Below are 18437 nucleotides of genomic sequence, written 5' to 3' on the forward strand. Positions count from 1 at the left end.
TTTCTTCACTTTATATTTTAAAATTTCCCTCTGACTCAATACTTTCAAGTGGGGCCTGCCTTTGACTTTATTTTCTTTCTTCTGCTTGGTTTAAGTCTTCTGTGGATCCTCTCTCATGAATTTTCAATTCACTTATTGTATTATTTACCTCTAGAATTTTTGTTTGGTTCTTTTTTATATTTTCTTTTTGTTGATACTCTTATCTTGCTTATGAGTGGTGATTTCATCTAGTCTCCTATGTTCTCTTGTAGCAAATTGGTTTTCCTTAGGCAATTATATTGCATTTTTGTCAGGTTAATTCATAGATCTCTGTTGTTTTTGTTTTGTTTTGTTTTTGTTTTTTTTGAGAGAGGGAGAGTGAGAGTGTGTGACAGCAGGGCTTAATGCTTGTAGTTTCCCAAATGAAGAGGTTTGTTGGTTTCTTTTCCAAGAGCTTACATATAGTCTTTTAGCCTCTTAGGTCTTTCTGTAGTACTTCAGGTTCTCTGGTGCTGCAAGAAGCCAGTGAACTGTCTTGTTTTCTAAAGCCTCTAGGCATCTAGTGTATGCTGGTTCCAGCCATGCTCCAAGTCAGGTGAGATAGAAACTAGTTGCTTCAGTAGCTCCATTTACCCCCAAAAAACAGGAATGTTGGACATAATTACAATGGGTGAAGCTGCAGGTTGGGCTTTTCATCATGATTACAAACTGTGCCAGTTTGGGGAGATATTAAAGGAATTGAAATAACACAGCTTTCTGTACATGTGTCTGGCTGTTTTTGGCTTTGAGCTTATGTGGGTTGCTGTAACTTTCGAACTGGTTTCTAGAGGTCTCATAAAGGGTTTTCAAACCATGTGTAAGTTAGTGTTTTTGTGAGGGAATAAGTTCTGGGGCCTTATTTTCCTCTGTTGCTGATGTCATTCCTTGGTTCGCTTTTTATCTTTGTTCAGATAAATTTAGTATATCTCCAGTTCAGTTGGTAGGAGAAAATGCTAGAAGAGTCATTTATCCCCTATATAGAGCTAACTTTAATGTATAGTAACTAATCCTTAGTATAAGTTCAAAGATCTCTTTTAAGGGTTTTCTCATAACACTGGAAGAACTCTACTTGTTTTTCAACAGTATCTATAAAAGCTCTTATGTTTCCAAAGTTTACTCAGCTCTCTAAACCCCTAAAATAGATGATTTTTTAAGAGTGATCCAGATATTTGTAATGCAAAATAATCAGTTAACCATACCTTCTTTTATCACAGAATTTATAACATTGCCTGGTCAGTGGTAGACACTCAAGTATAAATTAACCAAGGAATACATTTTGTCTTGATTATAGTGAATCAGAAAGAGATGAAAAGACTATTTCATGATTATCACAGAGAATTGATAGATGCACTACACTAATGGCAACAACTCTTTTGTGTTTCTATCCTTTTAGGATCTTAATTGGAGGAAGCAGATGGATATAATTTGTGTTTAGTTCATTATAACCTCACTGTAAAATGTGACACTTTTAGAGAAAAAAAACAGGTTAAAGTTGAATAATTTTAACAGTTTTTTTTTTTTTTTAATTTTAACAGTTTTACAATTTTAATTCATGTTTAATGTATAACAGGTACTTTGGGCAGATTATAAACCTCAATAAAATAATGCTTAGAGATTATTATGGTAAACATATTTATTATTAGTAAAAATACTGACATATAATTAGTTTTTTTCCCTTGAAAAATGTATCTTACTTTATAGTTAATGGCTTATTGGTTAAATATGGTAATAATGACTTTCCAATCAGAGTCAATCTTGCAATAATCTAATATTTCCTGCAATTCCTCTGTAAACAACAGACCTAACCTTAAACCTACCATAACCATGTCACAGACATCTTATGTCATCCATTTATATAAGTTGTGCGATCTAGGATACCATTGTTCACTCTTCCAAAATTTTTATGTTTAATGTAACTTTGGGGGAGGGAGTGGAGTGTTTACAGAGGTAACATCCCAGAAGGAACAAAAAGATGTCCTTACTTTGAGAAACCACTAAGTAAATGGTGATGGCTTTATACACATTATGTAATAAGTCTTTTACTTCTGGCTTCTTAATTCCTCACATCTTCATTTAACTTGATCTTCAATTAAAGTCACTCACATTGACGTTTTTTGATCTTTGCCTTTTTATCTCCTTTATTCTTTACTTGATCTACCATTAGTTTTGCATGTCATAGTTACTATTCCTTATATCGTTGTTTTTAATTCTAATTCCACTAATTCCAAATGTGTTGTTCACTAACACATTTTCACTTTCTGAGGGTATCAATTGTTGTGGCTTCCTTATCTTTATGCCTATATTCATTACTTATTTTCCAACTACTTGTTATGTTTAAGATTTTTTTCTCTCTCTCTTTTTAAGATTTTATTTATTCATGAAAGACACAGAGAGAGAGGTAGAGACATAGGTAGAGGGCGAAGCAGGCTCCTCGCAGGGAGCTGGATGTAGGATTTGATCTCCAGATCTGGAGATCATGCCCTGAGCTGAAGGCAGATGCTCAACTGCTGACCCACCTATGTGTCCCAAGATCTTTTTTCAACTTTAATCATCTGTGTTGTTGGGCCATCTCAGTCTTCTAATCCTAATGACTTGCCATTGGTATAGGAATATTAAACATACTTTCCTAGTATTTATCTCCTTGATAGGTAAATTAAGCTGCTATACATAGTTATGGTTAGCTTATAATTTTTATCATTATTACAGGCATGTTTTTTTGTTTTGTTTTATTTTGTTCTGTTGAATACTGGATTGATTCAAAAACTAGATTTGAAGTCAGAAAACATGGTATTAGTGCCATTGATGACACCTTGGTTTTCCTTTTTCAGCTGCTCATGACTGAAACCATTTCTTCTGCCAGTTGATTGACTGTTCTAAAAAGTTATAGTATGGTGACAGTATTTTCTTGTAGTGTTTTATTTTGAAAACTTCTATACATGTAGCAAAGTTGAAAGATTTTTGCAATTGACGCAATATGTCTATCATCTAGATTTTACTAATAATATTTACCTTGTTTTATCACATATCATTTTGCCCATGATTCGATCTTTTATTTTTCATGCATTTCAAATTGCTGACTTCAGTGCCCTTCCCCCTAGGTGAAACTATTTTTTAAAATATTTCTGTTAACTTTTCTAGAGTAACTTTGGCCTACCACATGTAATTCATTTGTAGAACTGTCTCACTTAATCGAGCCTTAGAAATAAAATAAGTAGATAATATTACCTGTTTTAAATACATACTTTCAGGTGTCTACTTTAACTTTGAGAGCTTTCTCACTGGAAGATCTCACTCGCCCTCCTACATTATTGACTCAGTAAGAAAAGTCTGTGATATGTGAGAAAATTATAAAAAGTAAGCTATATTTTTAATTTTTTGAGGAACTGCCATATTGTTTTCTAGGGTGGCTGTACCAGTTTGCATTCCTACCAACAGTGCAAGAGGGATTTGCCTTTCTCCATATCCTCACCAACAACTGTTATTCCTTGTGTTGTTGATTTTAGCCATTCTGACATGTGTGAATTGCTATCTCCTTGTAGTTTTGATTTGTATTGCCCTGATGATGGGTGGTATGGAGCATCTTTTCATGTGTCTGCTGGCCATCTGTATTTCTTTGAAAAAAATACCTATTCGTCTTCTCATTTTTAAATTGGATTATTGTTTTTTTGGGTGTTTTATAAGTTCTTTGTATATTTTGAATACTAACCTTTTATTAGATATGTTGTTTGCAAATATTTTCTCCTATTCTGTAAGTTGCCTTTTAGTTTTGTTGATTGTTTCCTTTGCTGTGCAGAAGCTTTTTATCTTGATGAAGTCCCAGTAGTTTATTTTTGCTCTTGTTTCTCTTTCCTCAGGAGACATATCTAGAAAGAAGTTGCTATGGCCAATGTCAGTAGTTTTGGTTGCACTACCAAGTATTTACCCAAAGAATAAAAAAATACTAATTCAGAGAGATACATGCACCTCGGTATTTATAGTAGCATTATCTACAGTAGCCAAATTATGAAAACAGCCCAAGTATCCAGCTGATGAGTGGATAAGGAAGATGTGGGATATATACACAATGGAATATTACTCAGCCATTAAAACAATAAAATCTTGCCATTTGCAACGTCGTGAATGGAGCTAGAGAGTATTACACTAAGTGAAATTAAGTCAGAGAAAGACAAATACTGCATAATTTCACTCATGTGAAATTTAAGAAACAAAACTAATGAACATAAGGGGCAAACTCTGGAAAACCAAGAGACAAACTCTTAACTATAGATATCAGAGAAAGACAAATACTATATAGTTTCGTTCATAAGTAGAATTTAAGAAACAAAACCAATGAACGTTGGGGGCGGGGCGGGGGGAGTGTGGAAAATCAAGAAACAAACTCTAACTATAGAGAACAAACTGATGGTTTACCAGTAGGGAGATGGGTGGGGGAGGGGATGGGTTAAATAGGTGACGGGAATTAAGGAATATACATTTGATGAGTACTGAGTATTGTGTGGAAGTGTTGAATCACTATATTGTATACCTGAAACTAATATTAGACTGTATGTTAACTAATTGGAATTGAAATAAAAACTTTTAAAAAAAGAAAGTAAGCCATAGTTGTCCTCTTGTAGTTTTGATTGAGTGACAGATAAGGTTGTCCCTAAAGGGATCTGATAAGGAAAGGAGTCTGTCTTAATTTCCTTCCTTTTTTCTATATCTTTTTGTTCTTTTTCTTTTTATCTCTTTACTACTTTTTCTTTCTCTCTCCTTTAATTTAATCATAATTGGGATAAAGTGCACATTTTGCTGCATTGATTTGCTGAGGAGAGTGAGCAGGCCATGTGCTTAGATGGAAATGTCATTGGAGAGCAAGGAACACAGACTCTAAATTGAGAGTTGGGAAATTTTTCCTGTGAAGGGCCAGGTGGTATTTATTTTAGGATTTGCAAGCTGTACAGTCTCTTAAAACTACTCAACTCTGCTGTTGTAGTGCGAAACAGCCATAGACAATAATTAAATTAATGAGCTTGGTTATGTTTTAATAAGACTTTTAGTCACTGGAACTTGAATTTCATATAATTTTTGCACAAAATAATTTCTTTTTTGACTTTGTCAACCATTTAAAATAGAACCATTTTGGGGGCTATAAAAACCAAGTGTCTGGCTAGATTTGGCTCATGAGCCTAGATTTGGTGACTGCTACTGTATAGCAATAACTTTGCACAACTTATTTATAAAAATGTTATTATTAGTGTATGCATTCCCAACATGGAGGCCTTTTATATGCTCTAAATTATATGGGGATACAGAATTGTACAGAGATAATTCAAGGTGTCACTGGTGTGAGGAAGAAGAAAAATGTTTATATTAAACATATATATATTAACCATATTGGTTGATTGCACGGATAACATGGAGGTTCTGGCATGGCCTCCTTTCAGTCCTTTCTCATCTGTGTGACTGGTTTTTCTAGGTCTTGGGCAGAGAAGCAGACTGAATAGTAGGATATAATTTCCTTTGTCTGGTATTAAATCTCCTCTTCGTGATGTTAAAAACCCAAGTTTTGAGTCCGTCTTGGGCTCAAATCTCTTATTAGATGTGTGACTTGTTTATGTAACAGCTCTGAGCATCAGCAGAATGATGGTTTATATAGCTAATTCATAGACTTAGGAGTATCTTAGTAATAACTAGGTGCCAGGTAGTGTTGTAACTGTATATTAACTCATTTAATTCTCTCACAGTCGTGGTAATTGTCATGTATACCATCACTTTAATGATGAGGAATCTGAGACACAGAAATGTTAAGGAACTCATTCAAAGTCCCGTAGTTTTAAGATTTTATTTATTTATGACACACACATGTAGAGAGAGAGAGGCAGAGACACAGGCAGAGGGAGAAGCAGGCTCCATGCAGGGAACCTGACATGGGACTCGATCCCAGGTCTCCAGGATCAGGCCCTGGGCTGAAGGCGGTGCCAAACCACTGAGCCACCTGGGCTGCCCAAGGTCCAGTAGTTAATAAGTGGTAGAGCCAACATGTGAATTTGGGCAGTCTGGCTTCAGAGTGCAAGCTCTTAGCTGGTAGGGTTTACAGCCTTCCAAAGTGGGAACATCTGTAGCACGTAGGTTCTCAAGAAATTACAGATACATTAAGTTTATAGAATTTTGTGGCATGTTTCCTCTCAGAAAAGTTGGTATACTTGTGAGATAGCAGATATCCATAAATGTAAGATTCAGATTTTGATTTTTCAGGTGTTTTGCTCTTTTTTCAGTTACGTAGTATTTATGGAATTTTTTTTGGTAGGACTTTTTAGTACTACTATTGTTAAGAATTATTTTGAAATGAATCACTTTCTGTGAGACAGTATAGTGGGAATTACTTAGACTCCAGAGCAAAAAGACCCATGATTCCTTTTCTTATCCTGATTGTGCATTTTCCTTTGTGTGATCTTGGATATATGATTTTACTCTTTCAGTTCTGTCTCTTTTAGCTGTGAACTGAAGATATCTTCAAAGTCATGGGATTCAAATGAGAGATAACTATGCCAGAGTGCCCAGGCACAGTATGTCTAGTATGTTATCAGACATTCCTCAAACACTAGTACCTTGTTCGCCTACCTATTACATAGAATAACCTAAACCTTAGAACTGAAAGATGGGAAAACTGAGGCTCAGACCATTACTTGTTGAGGGTTGCACAGGTTATTAGAGGCAGAAGGAGCTGTCATTTAATGCAGTTCATCTAATTTCTCAGTCTTGTTTTTACTGTTCATACTCCTTTATACATTACATACAGAGGCATTATGTAATATGATTGGGCTTGGGGGAATTTTCCTTAGGACAAAACCTGACATTCTTATTAAGAAAATAATTAGTGTTTGGTATTTTGGATTTTGATAATTAATCATTAAAGTCCTATGGACAATTTAGCCTCAAGGCTATTCAATCATGTATATGAAATTATAAAACTAACATTTTCTCTATTAATATATGCAAGTAGCATGTTTATTATAGAAAAAATGAATTAGAAGCAAAAACATAGAAGAATTTTAAAAAACCCATTCAACATCATTTAGAGAAAATGTTAACACTTTGAAATAAAAGTGGCTTCATCTTACACTTAGAACTTTGTAACTGACTTTTATCAAATACTGATGAATGAGGAAGGCTATTCCTTGCCAAATTTAGATCTTGGTAATTTTCATTTATTCCATTCTGACATTTAATGCAGGTCATCTAATTTCTGCATGAATGCGTATCAGTTCATTTACGTAGTCCCCTATTGTTGGGCATGTCATTTTTTGCAGATTTCCTAGAAACAATGCATTTTTGCAAAATTGTCCCAATTATTTTAATTTGATCTCTGATTGTATGATTTATTCTCTGTTCATTTTTAAAACTTTTGATATATGTTCATAATTTTCCTCCAGAGTAGAAATACATATCCATTAACATTTTCTCTAGGGAAAGCTACTGTATTTTGGGAGAGGATGGTATTAATATTTCATTCTTTTCTAGAGGATAGCAACATACAGTATAAATGTTCTAAATTCTTATTCTTCTCTTTACATGTTGTCACTTAAAAGTTTTATGTAATAAATCTGGAATAGTAATCTTTAATTTTCAAAAGTTGGGTTGTTTGTAGCTATATGTAGTAAAGTAACTATTAAGTGATTCCCATGCAATTTTTAAGTGTGTTTTTGTAAGGTTTTTTTTTTTTTTTCTCCCTCTATTTTGCATGCATGTATTTGCATGGAACATTTTAAAAATAGAAGCATCAGAATGAATTGAATGTTTTGAATTACAGTTGACCCTTGAACAACATAGGTTTGAACTGTGCAGGTCCACTTAAGTTTTTTTTTTTTTTAAATAGATATATAAACTTGGGTACTGATAAATACCAGTACAGTACTGTAAATGTATTTTGTCTTCCTTAAGATTTTTTAAATATTTTCTCTAGCTTACGTTAAGGTAAGAATATAATATAAAATACATAAACATGAAACGTGTTAATCACCTCTTTATGTTATTGGTAAATCTTCTGGTCAATGGTAAGCTATTTGTAGTTAAGCTGTAGGTTACTCTAAAGTTATATGTAGATTTTCAATGATGCAAGGGGGTGGCACCTCTAATGCCAACATTGTTCAAGGGTTAATTGTGCTAGCTAATCTTTGTCACTTACCTTGATAGTTTAGAGACAAAATTAGACTTAATTAGTATGTCCCTTATCTACTACTCATTTGCCTTCTTGTTCAGTTTCTCATGATTAACAAGATACATCTCACGGTTAACAAAATGTGAACTCTATTGCCATTTGCCATTTACACGTTAGTAAGATAATTGTACTAACATTTTGAGAGTTAGGTAAATTTTTTTAATAGTTTTGATTCTGTTCCTTAGGAATAGCTATGAATTATGGTTTTTGGATCCAGTAGACCACTTCCCTTAAATTATGTAATCTCGCATCATCAGATAGTAGAAGCATAGATCTTAAGAGTTGAATAAACCATAGAGATAGATATTGTAGTCCAGCTTCTTGCTTGATGAAACCATCTCTTCTTCAGTATCTTTGGAACTTCTGCTGGAACAGCCAATTAGGAATGTGAATCTACATATTTTAGGTTCACAAAGTAAGTGAAACATAAGATTTTGCCCTAAGAGAACTTAAAATATTCCATGTTCTTATGACATGGGATTGATAAGCAAGTTCAGTGACATGTTTTAGGTTCAAGATGTATGTTCAGAATCATTTTCTTGTAATATAACACAGCTTTGGATATTTCATTTATAAGTTTATTTTTAAATCCCTTGTATGGTAGATAATTGGAGAAAAAACTTTCTCTGTTCCTATAAGTTCTGTGTTAACTATAAATCAAGTATTTATAAACTATTAAAATTGTAATTACATAAAGGGAAGCTGGGATGATACTTTAACTAGACTCTCATTTTCTTAATGTTTTTTTTTTTTAGGGCAGCCCTGGTGGCGCAGCGGTTTAGCGCCGCCTTCAGCCCAGGGTGTGATCCTGCAGACCTGGGATCGAGTCCCACATCAGGCTTCCTGCATGGAGCCTGCTTCTCCCTTGGCCTGTATCTCTGCCTCTCTGCCTCCCTCCCTGTCTCGCTCATGAATCAATAAATAAAATATTTTTTAAAAATGTTATTTTTTTAATGCTAAAATACTAAAACTCTTGGCCATAAACCTTTGATTTTCATCTGTTGTGCTAAATAATTTTTTTTAAAGATTGTATTTATTCATTCATGAGACACAGAGAGAGGCAGAGGGAGAAGCAGAGGGAGAAGCCTGATTCAGGGACTGGATTCCAGGATCCCAGGATCAGGACCTGAGCCAAAGGCAAATGCTCAACCACTGGGCAACCCAGGCGCTCTGTGCTAAAAAAATTTAAGCACATATAACATTGAACAAGTTTTTTCCTCCTCTTTTTTTTTTTTTTAAACCTAAGAAAAGCATATTTTTAAACAATGATTTTGATACGTGGTGCTGTTCCTTATCATAGTATGTTGGGCAGTATTTATCAAACATTTCAGTAGCTAAAAGTTTTATATACACAGTGAATCTCCATTTTCTACACTTCATCTTAATATCCAAGTTTATTACTTTAGTGCTTGACTAATTTGCCTTGCCTCATGATCTGTTGAGCTTTTTATGTGAGAGCTGTACTAATCTTAATCACTGTGCTTATTGTTTGAATGCTACAGGAAGCGAGCAGCTGCAAAGCATCTAATAGAACGCTACTACCACCAGTTAACTGAGGGCTGTGGAAATGAGGCCTGCACGAATGAGTTTTGTGCTTCCTGTCCAACTTTTCTTCGTATGGATAACAATGCAGCAGCTATTAAAGCCCTCGAGCTTTATAAGATTAATGCAAAACTCTGTGATCCTCATCCCTCCAAGAAAGGAGCAAGTTCAGCTTACCTTGAAAACTCGAAAGGTGCCCCTAACAACTCCTGCTCTGACATAAAAATGAACAAGAAGGAAGGACAAGGAGCAAGAGATGATTTTAGAGGTAAGATGTTCTATTTTTTTTTTTTTAAGACGTTCTATTTTTAACTGAGAATTTTGGATTGAATCTGATTGTAAATTTAAATAAAATGTATGAGGTTTTTGTTTGTTTTGTCTAATTGTGTGACATTAGGACAAGATAGTATAGTGGTGTTTATTATCATTATATTTATTTATTGTGGTAAAGGACAGAACTTATAATGGAACTAATAACTTAATGGTATCTTATGGTATCTTATTGTTCTAATGGTCTCTAATTAGAAGCAGATTATATTCCAAAAGTTGCTTTGTTAATGGATTGGAACTTTTGAACATTTTCCACTAAGAAGAATGTGTATTAAGTGGTAATCCCCTAAATTAGACCACAAAATCTAACTAAATTATCAAATAACTGGGCTGAATATGTAAAATGAGTTGTGAAACCCCAGCGTTAATGAGGGTGAAAGAAGCAGAAAAAAGTGGTGGCAGTCCTTTCCATTTCCAAGAGCAAAGCATAATTTTGTAGCCATCACTTGAGAAATAATTCAGTTTTCTTTTCAATACTCATTCCATATTCTGCTCAGCTTCTTCTAGACATTTGGCACACTCATACTGCCAAGAATCATCACCTACCGATGGCAGTCTTCACCCAAACACTTGTTTTCTAAATGATCCTGTATTCCAAAATTGTTTTAAAAATATATATGTTTTTAGATCTTCAAATCCAAGGTTTCTTTTCCTTAAGTGAAGATAATCATTGTTAGTAACAAGGTAATTGAATTTCTAAATAACTGACCGGGCTCAGCTCATCAGAGGTAATTGTACTTTAAAAGAGAAAGCTTTTTGTTTAAGGCATGTATAAGTTGGAGAACACCTCTAAAGTTTTCAGTAGCATGATTTGAATGTAGGTTTAATTGGTTATATGGAATTATGTTATACCTTTCACTCTAATTTCACAGTAAAGGTGTTTTCATAACTTGATAACAACTTTATACTGTTTCAAAATGTATGATTCTGTTATATGATTTAATCTCACACTGGATAAGTCTGTGGATGTTTGTCATTATGTATAATAGGGAAGTTGCAGTTGACTCCATTATACATATTTTCCAGCAAGTGTGTACCACAGAGTAACAGTTAATGTAGAATGTGCTGGTGCAATTGAATGCAGCCACCTATGGGGAATTATAGTACAGGGTAGATGGACACATGTTTTTGCCTCTGTGCTTCATCATAGGTGCTTATTGAGTAGTTATTACTAATCTTTGCTTCCTGTTTTTGCTCAAGTCTGTGTAATTTAGCAGCTCCTTATACTTTCTTCCAATATGCTACTCTGTCCTCCTACTCCCTTTTTCCTACAACTTTCTACTTACTATAGTATTTTTCCTATTAGGAATTAACAAATGCATTAAGTACACTTGTACTTTTGATTGTTAATTATATTTGTTAATTCTGATTACAAAGTTCTATATGTATTAAGTAGCCTGCCCCAAACTCTGTTTTTGCATAAAAATTTTCTTAAGTATAAAATTTTATAGACTAAGTGTATTTTCAGGAGCATGTATACATTGTAAAATACACAGATACACCATACAGAAATGTTTCTTCATTCAGCATTTTCTCAGTAGAACATCTAAACATTGTGAATGTTTGTGTCTCTTATTATAATGGTTTTTAAAGTAATTTATGTCTGTTCAGCATTTTAAGTGAAACACCAAATAGGAAAAGTATGGGCACATTTTATATAGAATTAGTAGAATGTCAGAAACACTTGAAGGCATTCTGAACAGCGCATCAACAAAGGGTATCTGGGTGTTGCTGTCCTTTGAGATAGGTCATATTACTGCATTAAAAAAACCCACTTTGTTAATAAGTTTATGATTTGATGATTTAGGAAGCAGAGTGTTTTATGTTTTTTTAAAAATCTTCTTTTTAAAATTTTTTTTAAAAAGATTTTTTATTGATTTGAGAGAAAGAGCACAAGCACAGGGAGGGGCAGAGGAAGAAGCAGGCTCTGATATGGGACTCAGTCCCAGGACCCTAAGATCATGACCTGAGCCGAAGGCAGATGCTTAACCGACTGAGCCACCCAGACATCCATAGTGTGTTTTGTCCTTTAGTTACTTATAGTAGGTATATATTCTATTTTGGTTACATTTTAGGGAACAAGGGATTTTTCATTGTTTTGTAAGAAGGTGTTATAATTTTTTCCAATTAAAATAATGGGAAATAAGCTCCCAGTTAGCAGTTTCACACTTTTCAGAAAGAGATTACTAATATTTAGCAGAAGATGCCTATATGATTTCCCCACTATCTGAAAGTAGAGCATTCCAAAGAAACTTTCGTGAGCCAAGATGGCAAATAAAGTGAAAAAGCAATTACCATTAATTTCTGTGAAAACAATTTTGAGGTTCCCTTATCTAAAAAATATCCTCTCAGGCTGTTCTGATACCTTAGGACACATCTTGCTAATGGATGTACAAAATTGAGATAAACACAGATGCCTACATAGTTGAAAGTTGTGGTGACTTAAAGCTGAGATATTGAGTGTAATTCCTGGGGAAGGAGCTCGGCAGTGCCACTCTTGCTCCTCGGGGTATATGCTGCCTCTGTAATGGCTTGCTGTATAACAAATACTAAATGTTTTTTTGCTTTTTAACTTTCTTAGTATAAGTGAAGTAGCCTCATGGGAACTGTCAAAAAGCAACGTATACCTATATATCTAATAGAACAAACCTAAAAAGATTAACTCTTTATTAAAGAGTTAAAACCCATAAAAGAAACTAGGTATTGACAGTCTGATAGTAGGGGCCAAAGATCAGATTCACATTGTGTGGTAAAATTTGGTATTTTTCTGGTTGAACTTTTACAGCTGTTCATTTTATGATCACTTGAATGTAATACTCTCTTTTACTGTGGAACAAATATACAAAGAGGTAGAAATTGTAGTAAGAAATTTTATATGTTGTACAGTACATGTATATGAGTCCATTTGTCACAATGAAGATTGAATTACCTACATGTGTCTAAATTATCCTCTGCCTAATTTATTTGTTGACATGTCGGTCTGCTGCTTCCTTTATTAAAGGGATAGATTAAGACCTTTGTCAGTATTATATTTGACCAATATAATCTCCATAAAATTAATAGACAAAATATATCATTTGTTCTCTTTCCTATAAAGTAACATATCCAAATAGTTTATTCAAAACCTAGAAACTATTTGGGGTGCTCCACTTTTATTTCTTACACAATTTGATAGTGTTTTTATTGACCTATATAGTACTACCTTATGGAAAAATGGTCTTGAAATATTAGTAAATACTGTTTTATATTTTTTAATTTGAAAGACAATATTTTGTAATTTGTAGAGATATGCATGCTTTTGCTTAGATAATTTGAAGATGATACTATCTTTTTTCACATATCTGCTGATTAGCAGATTCTTTTGTTGTACTACAATATGAGTTAATCAATTTTGCCCCTATTTATCAGGAAAATAAACACTTAGAAATTCATCAGTGGACTTCCATTTAGGTAACTGGCCAACCTGTGCTATATGCCATCACCCAGGTATAAATGAGGATTGGAATACTGATGTTTAGTTTTTATAGTTTCTATTATGATGGCATGTCAGAGAAGAGGTGGTGAATAGATTTGGAGTTAGCCAGCCTACAGTGTCTATCCAGATGACACTGTAGAGAGTTGGAAGGAAGACCAGAGTTTTCATAAGATCCCCTTTTAGATACAGAATGATTGATAATTAATTCTAATTTGGAGTTAGAAATAATCTCAGTAGAAAATTTAAGTTGATGTATTCACATGAACCAAACTAGTATAATTCAGGACACAAAACCTTTGGGGTACTATCTAGCAGTGAATGTAGACATCTTTGTATCCGTTGAGATACAGAGCTTTCATGGTTTTTGAATTATCTTTCCCCAGATCATTCATTCTTCCCTTAGCTATTAGAACAGGTAATATAGTTGGTTTGTAAAGTGAAAGTCGATTATCTAATGTTTAAAGGATATTTTCACGTCATTTATTTAATGAAGTTGTTTGGCTGTCAGGTCGGAATATTTTTATTTCTGTATTTTCATTTGAAATACAGCCATTTATGTTCTTGTTAAAACAATTTATTATATCCCCAGTTACCTGATATTCATGCAAGTCATAAGAGAAAAAATAAGTGTTCAGGTATGTTTCTCAGTTTCAGTAAGGTGAAATTTTGCGATTATTTTTACCTTATCTCAGATTATAAATGAAGGATGTGTTTTTTTGTTTTTCTTTTAGAGTAGATCATGAGAGTGAGTACATTAGAGCTAAGCTATTTTTAATTTTAAAATGTTTTTTTTCCTTTTTTTTTTTTTTTTAAGTTGGATTCATGCTAAGTACCAGGAAGTTCATTATTTGAGGTGTTGAATCTATGAGTTGTCAATTGTGTGATGTCTCCAGCCATGGAGATTTACTACTCTTTGAGTTGGAATCTTCTTTTTTTTAAGATCTTATTTATTTATTCATGAGAGAGAGAGGCAGAGACATACGCAGAGGGAGAACCAGGCTCTCTGTGGGAAGCCTGATGCAGGACTCCATCCTAGGACCCCCGGATCAGGGATCACAACCTGAGCCAAAGGCAGAGATGCTCAACCACTAAGCCACCCAGGAGCTCCTTGGTTGGAATGCCTTTATAGGGTTTTCCTTTTCAGTCACTGTACTCAGTGCTTTCTAATGAAAAAGTCAAATGTTATGAAAGGTCAGATTAAATTGCATGAAATAGGGAGACAGAACGTAAAGACTGCTAACTCTGGGAAACGAACTAGGGGTGGTAGAAGGGGAGGAGGGCGGGGAGTGGGAGTGAATGGGTGACGGGCACTGGGTGTTATTCTGTATGTTAGTAAATTGAACACCAATAAAAAATAAATTAAAAAAAAATAAAATAAATTGCATGAAATAAATTAATATTTGAGTAGAAGATGACAACCTGGAGTTTTAGAAAGCAGCATGTAAAATTCTTTTTTGTTGGATGGAGGTGGTGAGTAAGCAAATTGTTAAGAGGAGAACACACACAGAGTTTTTCTTTGTTCTAATGTGTTTCATCTAGTGGCATTCCATTTTGGGAGTGGAATGCTTATGCATTCCATAACCTCCAAATTTACTCTTCATTCCTCTCAAGGGGATATATGTATAGATTTAAATTTTATGGTGAAGAGAATGAGAGCCGTATGTTTTTGTCTGAAGGAGCATAATAGCAAATACAGAAAATTTTTAGAAGGTGATAATGGAGGTCTAAGCTACTGTTTAGACAGATGTGAGAGGAAAGGAAGATGCATGCCAGCAAACTGCAACAGACTCTTTCACCCCCACATTAGTAGTCCCTGACTCCAGAGATTTTTATCTCAAAAATCCTTGAAATGTTTTTTGTTTCTCTGTGAATTCATTCGAATTTCAACTTGTTAACATTACTATAACTCTGAAAATGTATAATAAATTGATATTTGGTCTTTCATTGCCTCCTGTCATTTTTGCCTCTTATGAAGTTATTTCTTTATGGAGGAGAATGGATGTGATAGAAAAACATAATAAAACTCCCTTGGATTTAAATAATACAGATTGCAAAAACAATCAGATACTCTTACTTATAAGATTTATATTACAAGAGAAGTACCAAGAAGGATTAAACATAATTAAACAGTCTCCTGGCATTCTAAAGGCTTTGAAGGCAAGATAGGGAAAGGTGAAAAGCTTCTTTCTACGTTAGCAAGGTTCAACTAAACTGCAATATTGAGTACATACCAAAAAGAGCATTAGCTTATAAACAAAGTGGAAATTTATTTCTAGCTTATCTAACAGCCATCATATTCCAGGTTGGCACCGTTCTACTTCACATAGTCTTTCAGAAATGCTTCTGTAGTGGCATTGTTATCTTCAACACATGGCTTCCAGAGCATCCTGGGAGCATCATCCCATTAGCCAGAAGGAAAAGCCTTGGCCTGAAGTAGCCCTTAACCTCAAAAACCTGGGAAACCTGGGAGATGGAGTCCAAATCTGCCCAGAAAGGAGAGGAAAAAGATTTTGGTGACTACATAGTAATCTGTTTTACTTGTCTGCTTTTATATCCGTTCTTACCCCACTGTATTTTTTATTACTCTGTAACAATATCCTGTTAGTCTATAAGGTGTCTTCTAATCTGATTCCTGGCTACAGATGGCAGTGTTTGTTAACTTCAGATCTTATGAGAAATGGTATATTAATTCTTCTCAATCACCCACAGAATGACTACCCTGGAAAAAAACTAAAAAGGAGGATTCAAAGGAAGCAGTTGGATTTTAAGATGTATAAAAATAAGACAAGGGCTATTTCCCAAAGAGGATGCTGAAGGAACCTCTCTTGCCTTCTCAGTCTTTTGAGAAGAATAGTGAGATAAGAAACCTCTCAGAAGAACAGTAGTTTCTGCTCTGAAGTGAGGTTGTAAGAAGTGTATCATTATGAATTAAATCAGCACATAGTTATCTTGGTTCATATTTATAAATTAAAGCTACATGTTAATTTCTACTGTGATTTTGAAAAGAGTTCAAGCTCATTAAAAGCTATATATTATGAAGGTATATAAAAGATGAGATTGTTGCAATTAGTAGTAGTTCATTGAAAAAATAGGAAAATATATTTTGTTTGTTGAATCTAAATATTAGATCTGTTTTTAAAAGAGTTGTAATTCAACTGGTATTGAGTACAAAAGGGCTGTTTTACTTTTCACTAGAACTTAAGACAAAATAAACATACTTCTAAAAATAAATGTTCTCCTTTTTTTCTCTAACTTTCTAGATGTGACTTACCTAACAGAAGAGACGGTGTATGAAATTCTTGAATTATGTAGAGAGAGAGAGGATTATTCCCCTTTAATCCGTGTTATTGGAAGAGTTTTTTCTAGTGCTGAGGCATTGGTACAGAGCTTTCGGAAAGTCAAACAACACACCAAGGAAGAACTGAAATCTCTTCAAGGAAAGGATGAAGACAAGGATGAAGATGAAAAGGAAAAAGCTGCATGTTCTGCTGCTATGGAAGAAGATTCAGAAGCATCTTCTTCAAGGATAAGTGATAGTTCACAAGGAGATAACAACTTACAAAAAATAGGCCCTGATGATGTGTCTGTGGATATTGAGGCCATTAGAAGGGTCTATACCAGATTACTCTCTAATGAAAAAATAGAAACTGCTTTTCTCAATGCACTTGTGTATTTGTCACCTAATGTGGAATGTGACTTGACGTATCACAATGTATACTCTCGAGATCCTAATTATCTGAATTTATTCATTATTGTAATGGAGAATAGAAATCTACACAGTCCTGAATATCTGGAAATGGCTTTGCCATTGTTTTGCAAAGCAATGAGTAAGCTACCCCTTGCAGCCCAAGGAAAATTGGTTAGACTGTGGTCTAAATACAGTGCAGACCAAATTCGTAGAATGATGGAAACATTTCAGCAACTTATTACTTACAAAGTCATAAGCAATGAATTTAACAGTCGGAATCTAGTGAATGATGATGATGCTATTGTTGCTGCTTCAAAGTGCTTGAAAATGGTTTACTATGCAAATGTAGTGGGTGGGGAAGTGGACACAAATCACAATGAAGAAGATGATGAAGAGCCCATCCCTGAATCCAGTGAATTGACACTTCAGGAGCTTTTGGGAGAGGAAAGAAGAAATAAGAAAGGTCCTCGAGTGGACCCATTGGAAACTGAACTTGGTGTTAAAACTCTGGATTGTCGAAAACCACTTATCCCTTTTGAAGAGTTTATTAATGAACCACTGAATGATGTTCTAGAAATGGATAAAGATTATACTTTTTTCAAAGTAGAAACAGAGAACAAATTCTCTTTCATGACATGTCCCTTTATATTGAATGCTGTCACAAAGAATTTGGGATTATATTATGACAATAGAATTCGCATGTACAGTGAACGAAGAATCACTGTTCTCTACAGCTTAGTTCAAGGACAGCAGTTGAATCCATATTTGAGACTCAAAGTCAGACGTGACCATATCATAGATGATGCACTTGTCCGGGTAAGTTGGGCTAATGCTTAAAAACTAGTATTAGAATAAATACCTAATGCTGGGGAGATTGTAATACAGTTCAGTGAATTCATTTTATAAGTAGACTGCTTAAAAAAATTACATGGCATTACGTGGTATAGAAACATTTGGGCATTTTGTATTATAAGTGTAAATATTATACGTTTGTTGTTCCTGTCCAAATTTATAAATGTGTTCCACAAAGTATTGGTTGTCTTGAATAATGATCACTCTCTCTTTGGGAAAAACAAACAAACAGACTTCTTAAGTATCAACAACTAACTCTAAAAGTTTCTTCTCTGTTCAGAAGACAAATGGATGTTGGAAAAAGACCTGAGCACAGGAACAAGGGGGAATGT

General features: G+C 34.2%; 1 protein-coding gene across 14 annotated transcripts in view; it reads left to right on the forward strand.

The window, feature by feature from the left end:
- UBE3A (ubiquitin protein ligase E3A) overlaps nucleotides 1-18437 on the forward strand; it is a 95528-nt gene that overhangs the window by 48625 nt on the left and 28466 nt on the right. For all 14 annotated transcript variants that reach the window (XM_072795561.1, XM_072795539.1, XM_072795552.1 and 11 more), the window contains 2 exons: nucleotides 9721-10028; nucleotides 16826-18069. In XM_072795561.1, coding sequence (XP_072651662.1) covers nucleotides 9721-10028; nucleotides 16826-18069 — 1552 coding nt within the window. The remainder of the gene's footprint in view (nucleotides 1-9720; nucleotides 10029-16825; nucleotides 18070-18437) is intronic.

The sequence above is a fragment of the Canis lupus genome, chromosome 2, assembly GCF_048164855.1.
Source record: "Canis lupus baileyi chromosome 2, mCanLup2.hap1, whole genome shotgun sequence".
NCBI lineage: Eukaryota > Metazoa > Chordata > Mammalia > Carnivora > Canidae > Canis > Canis lupus.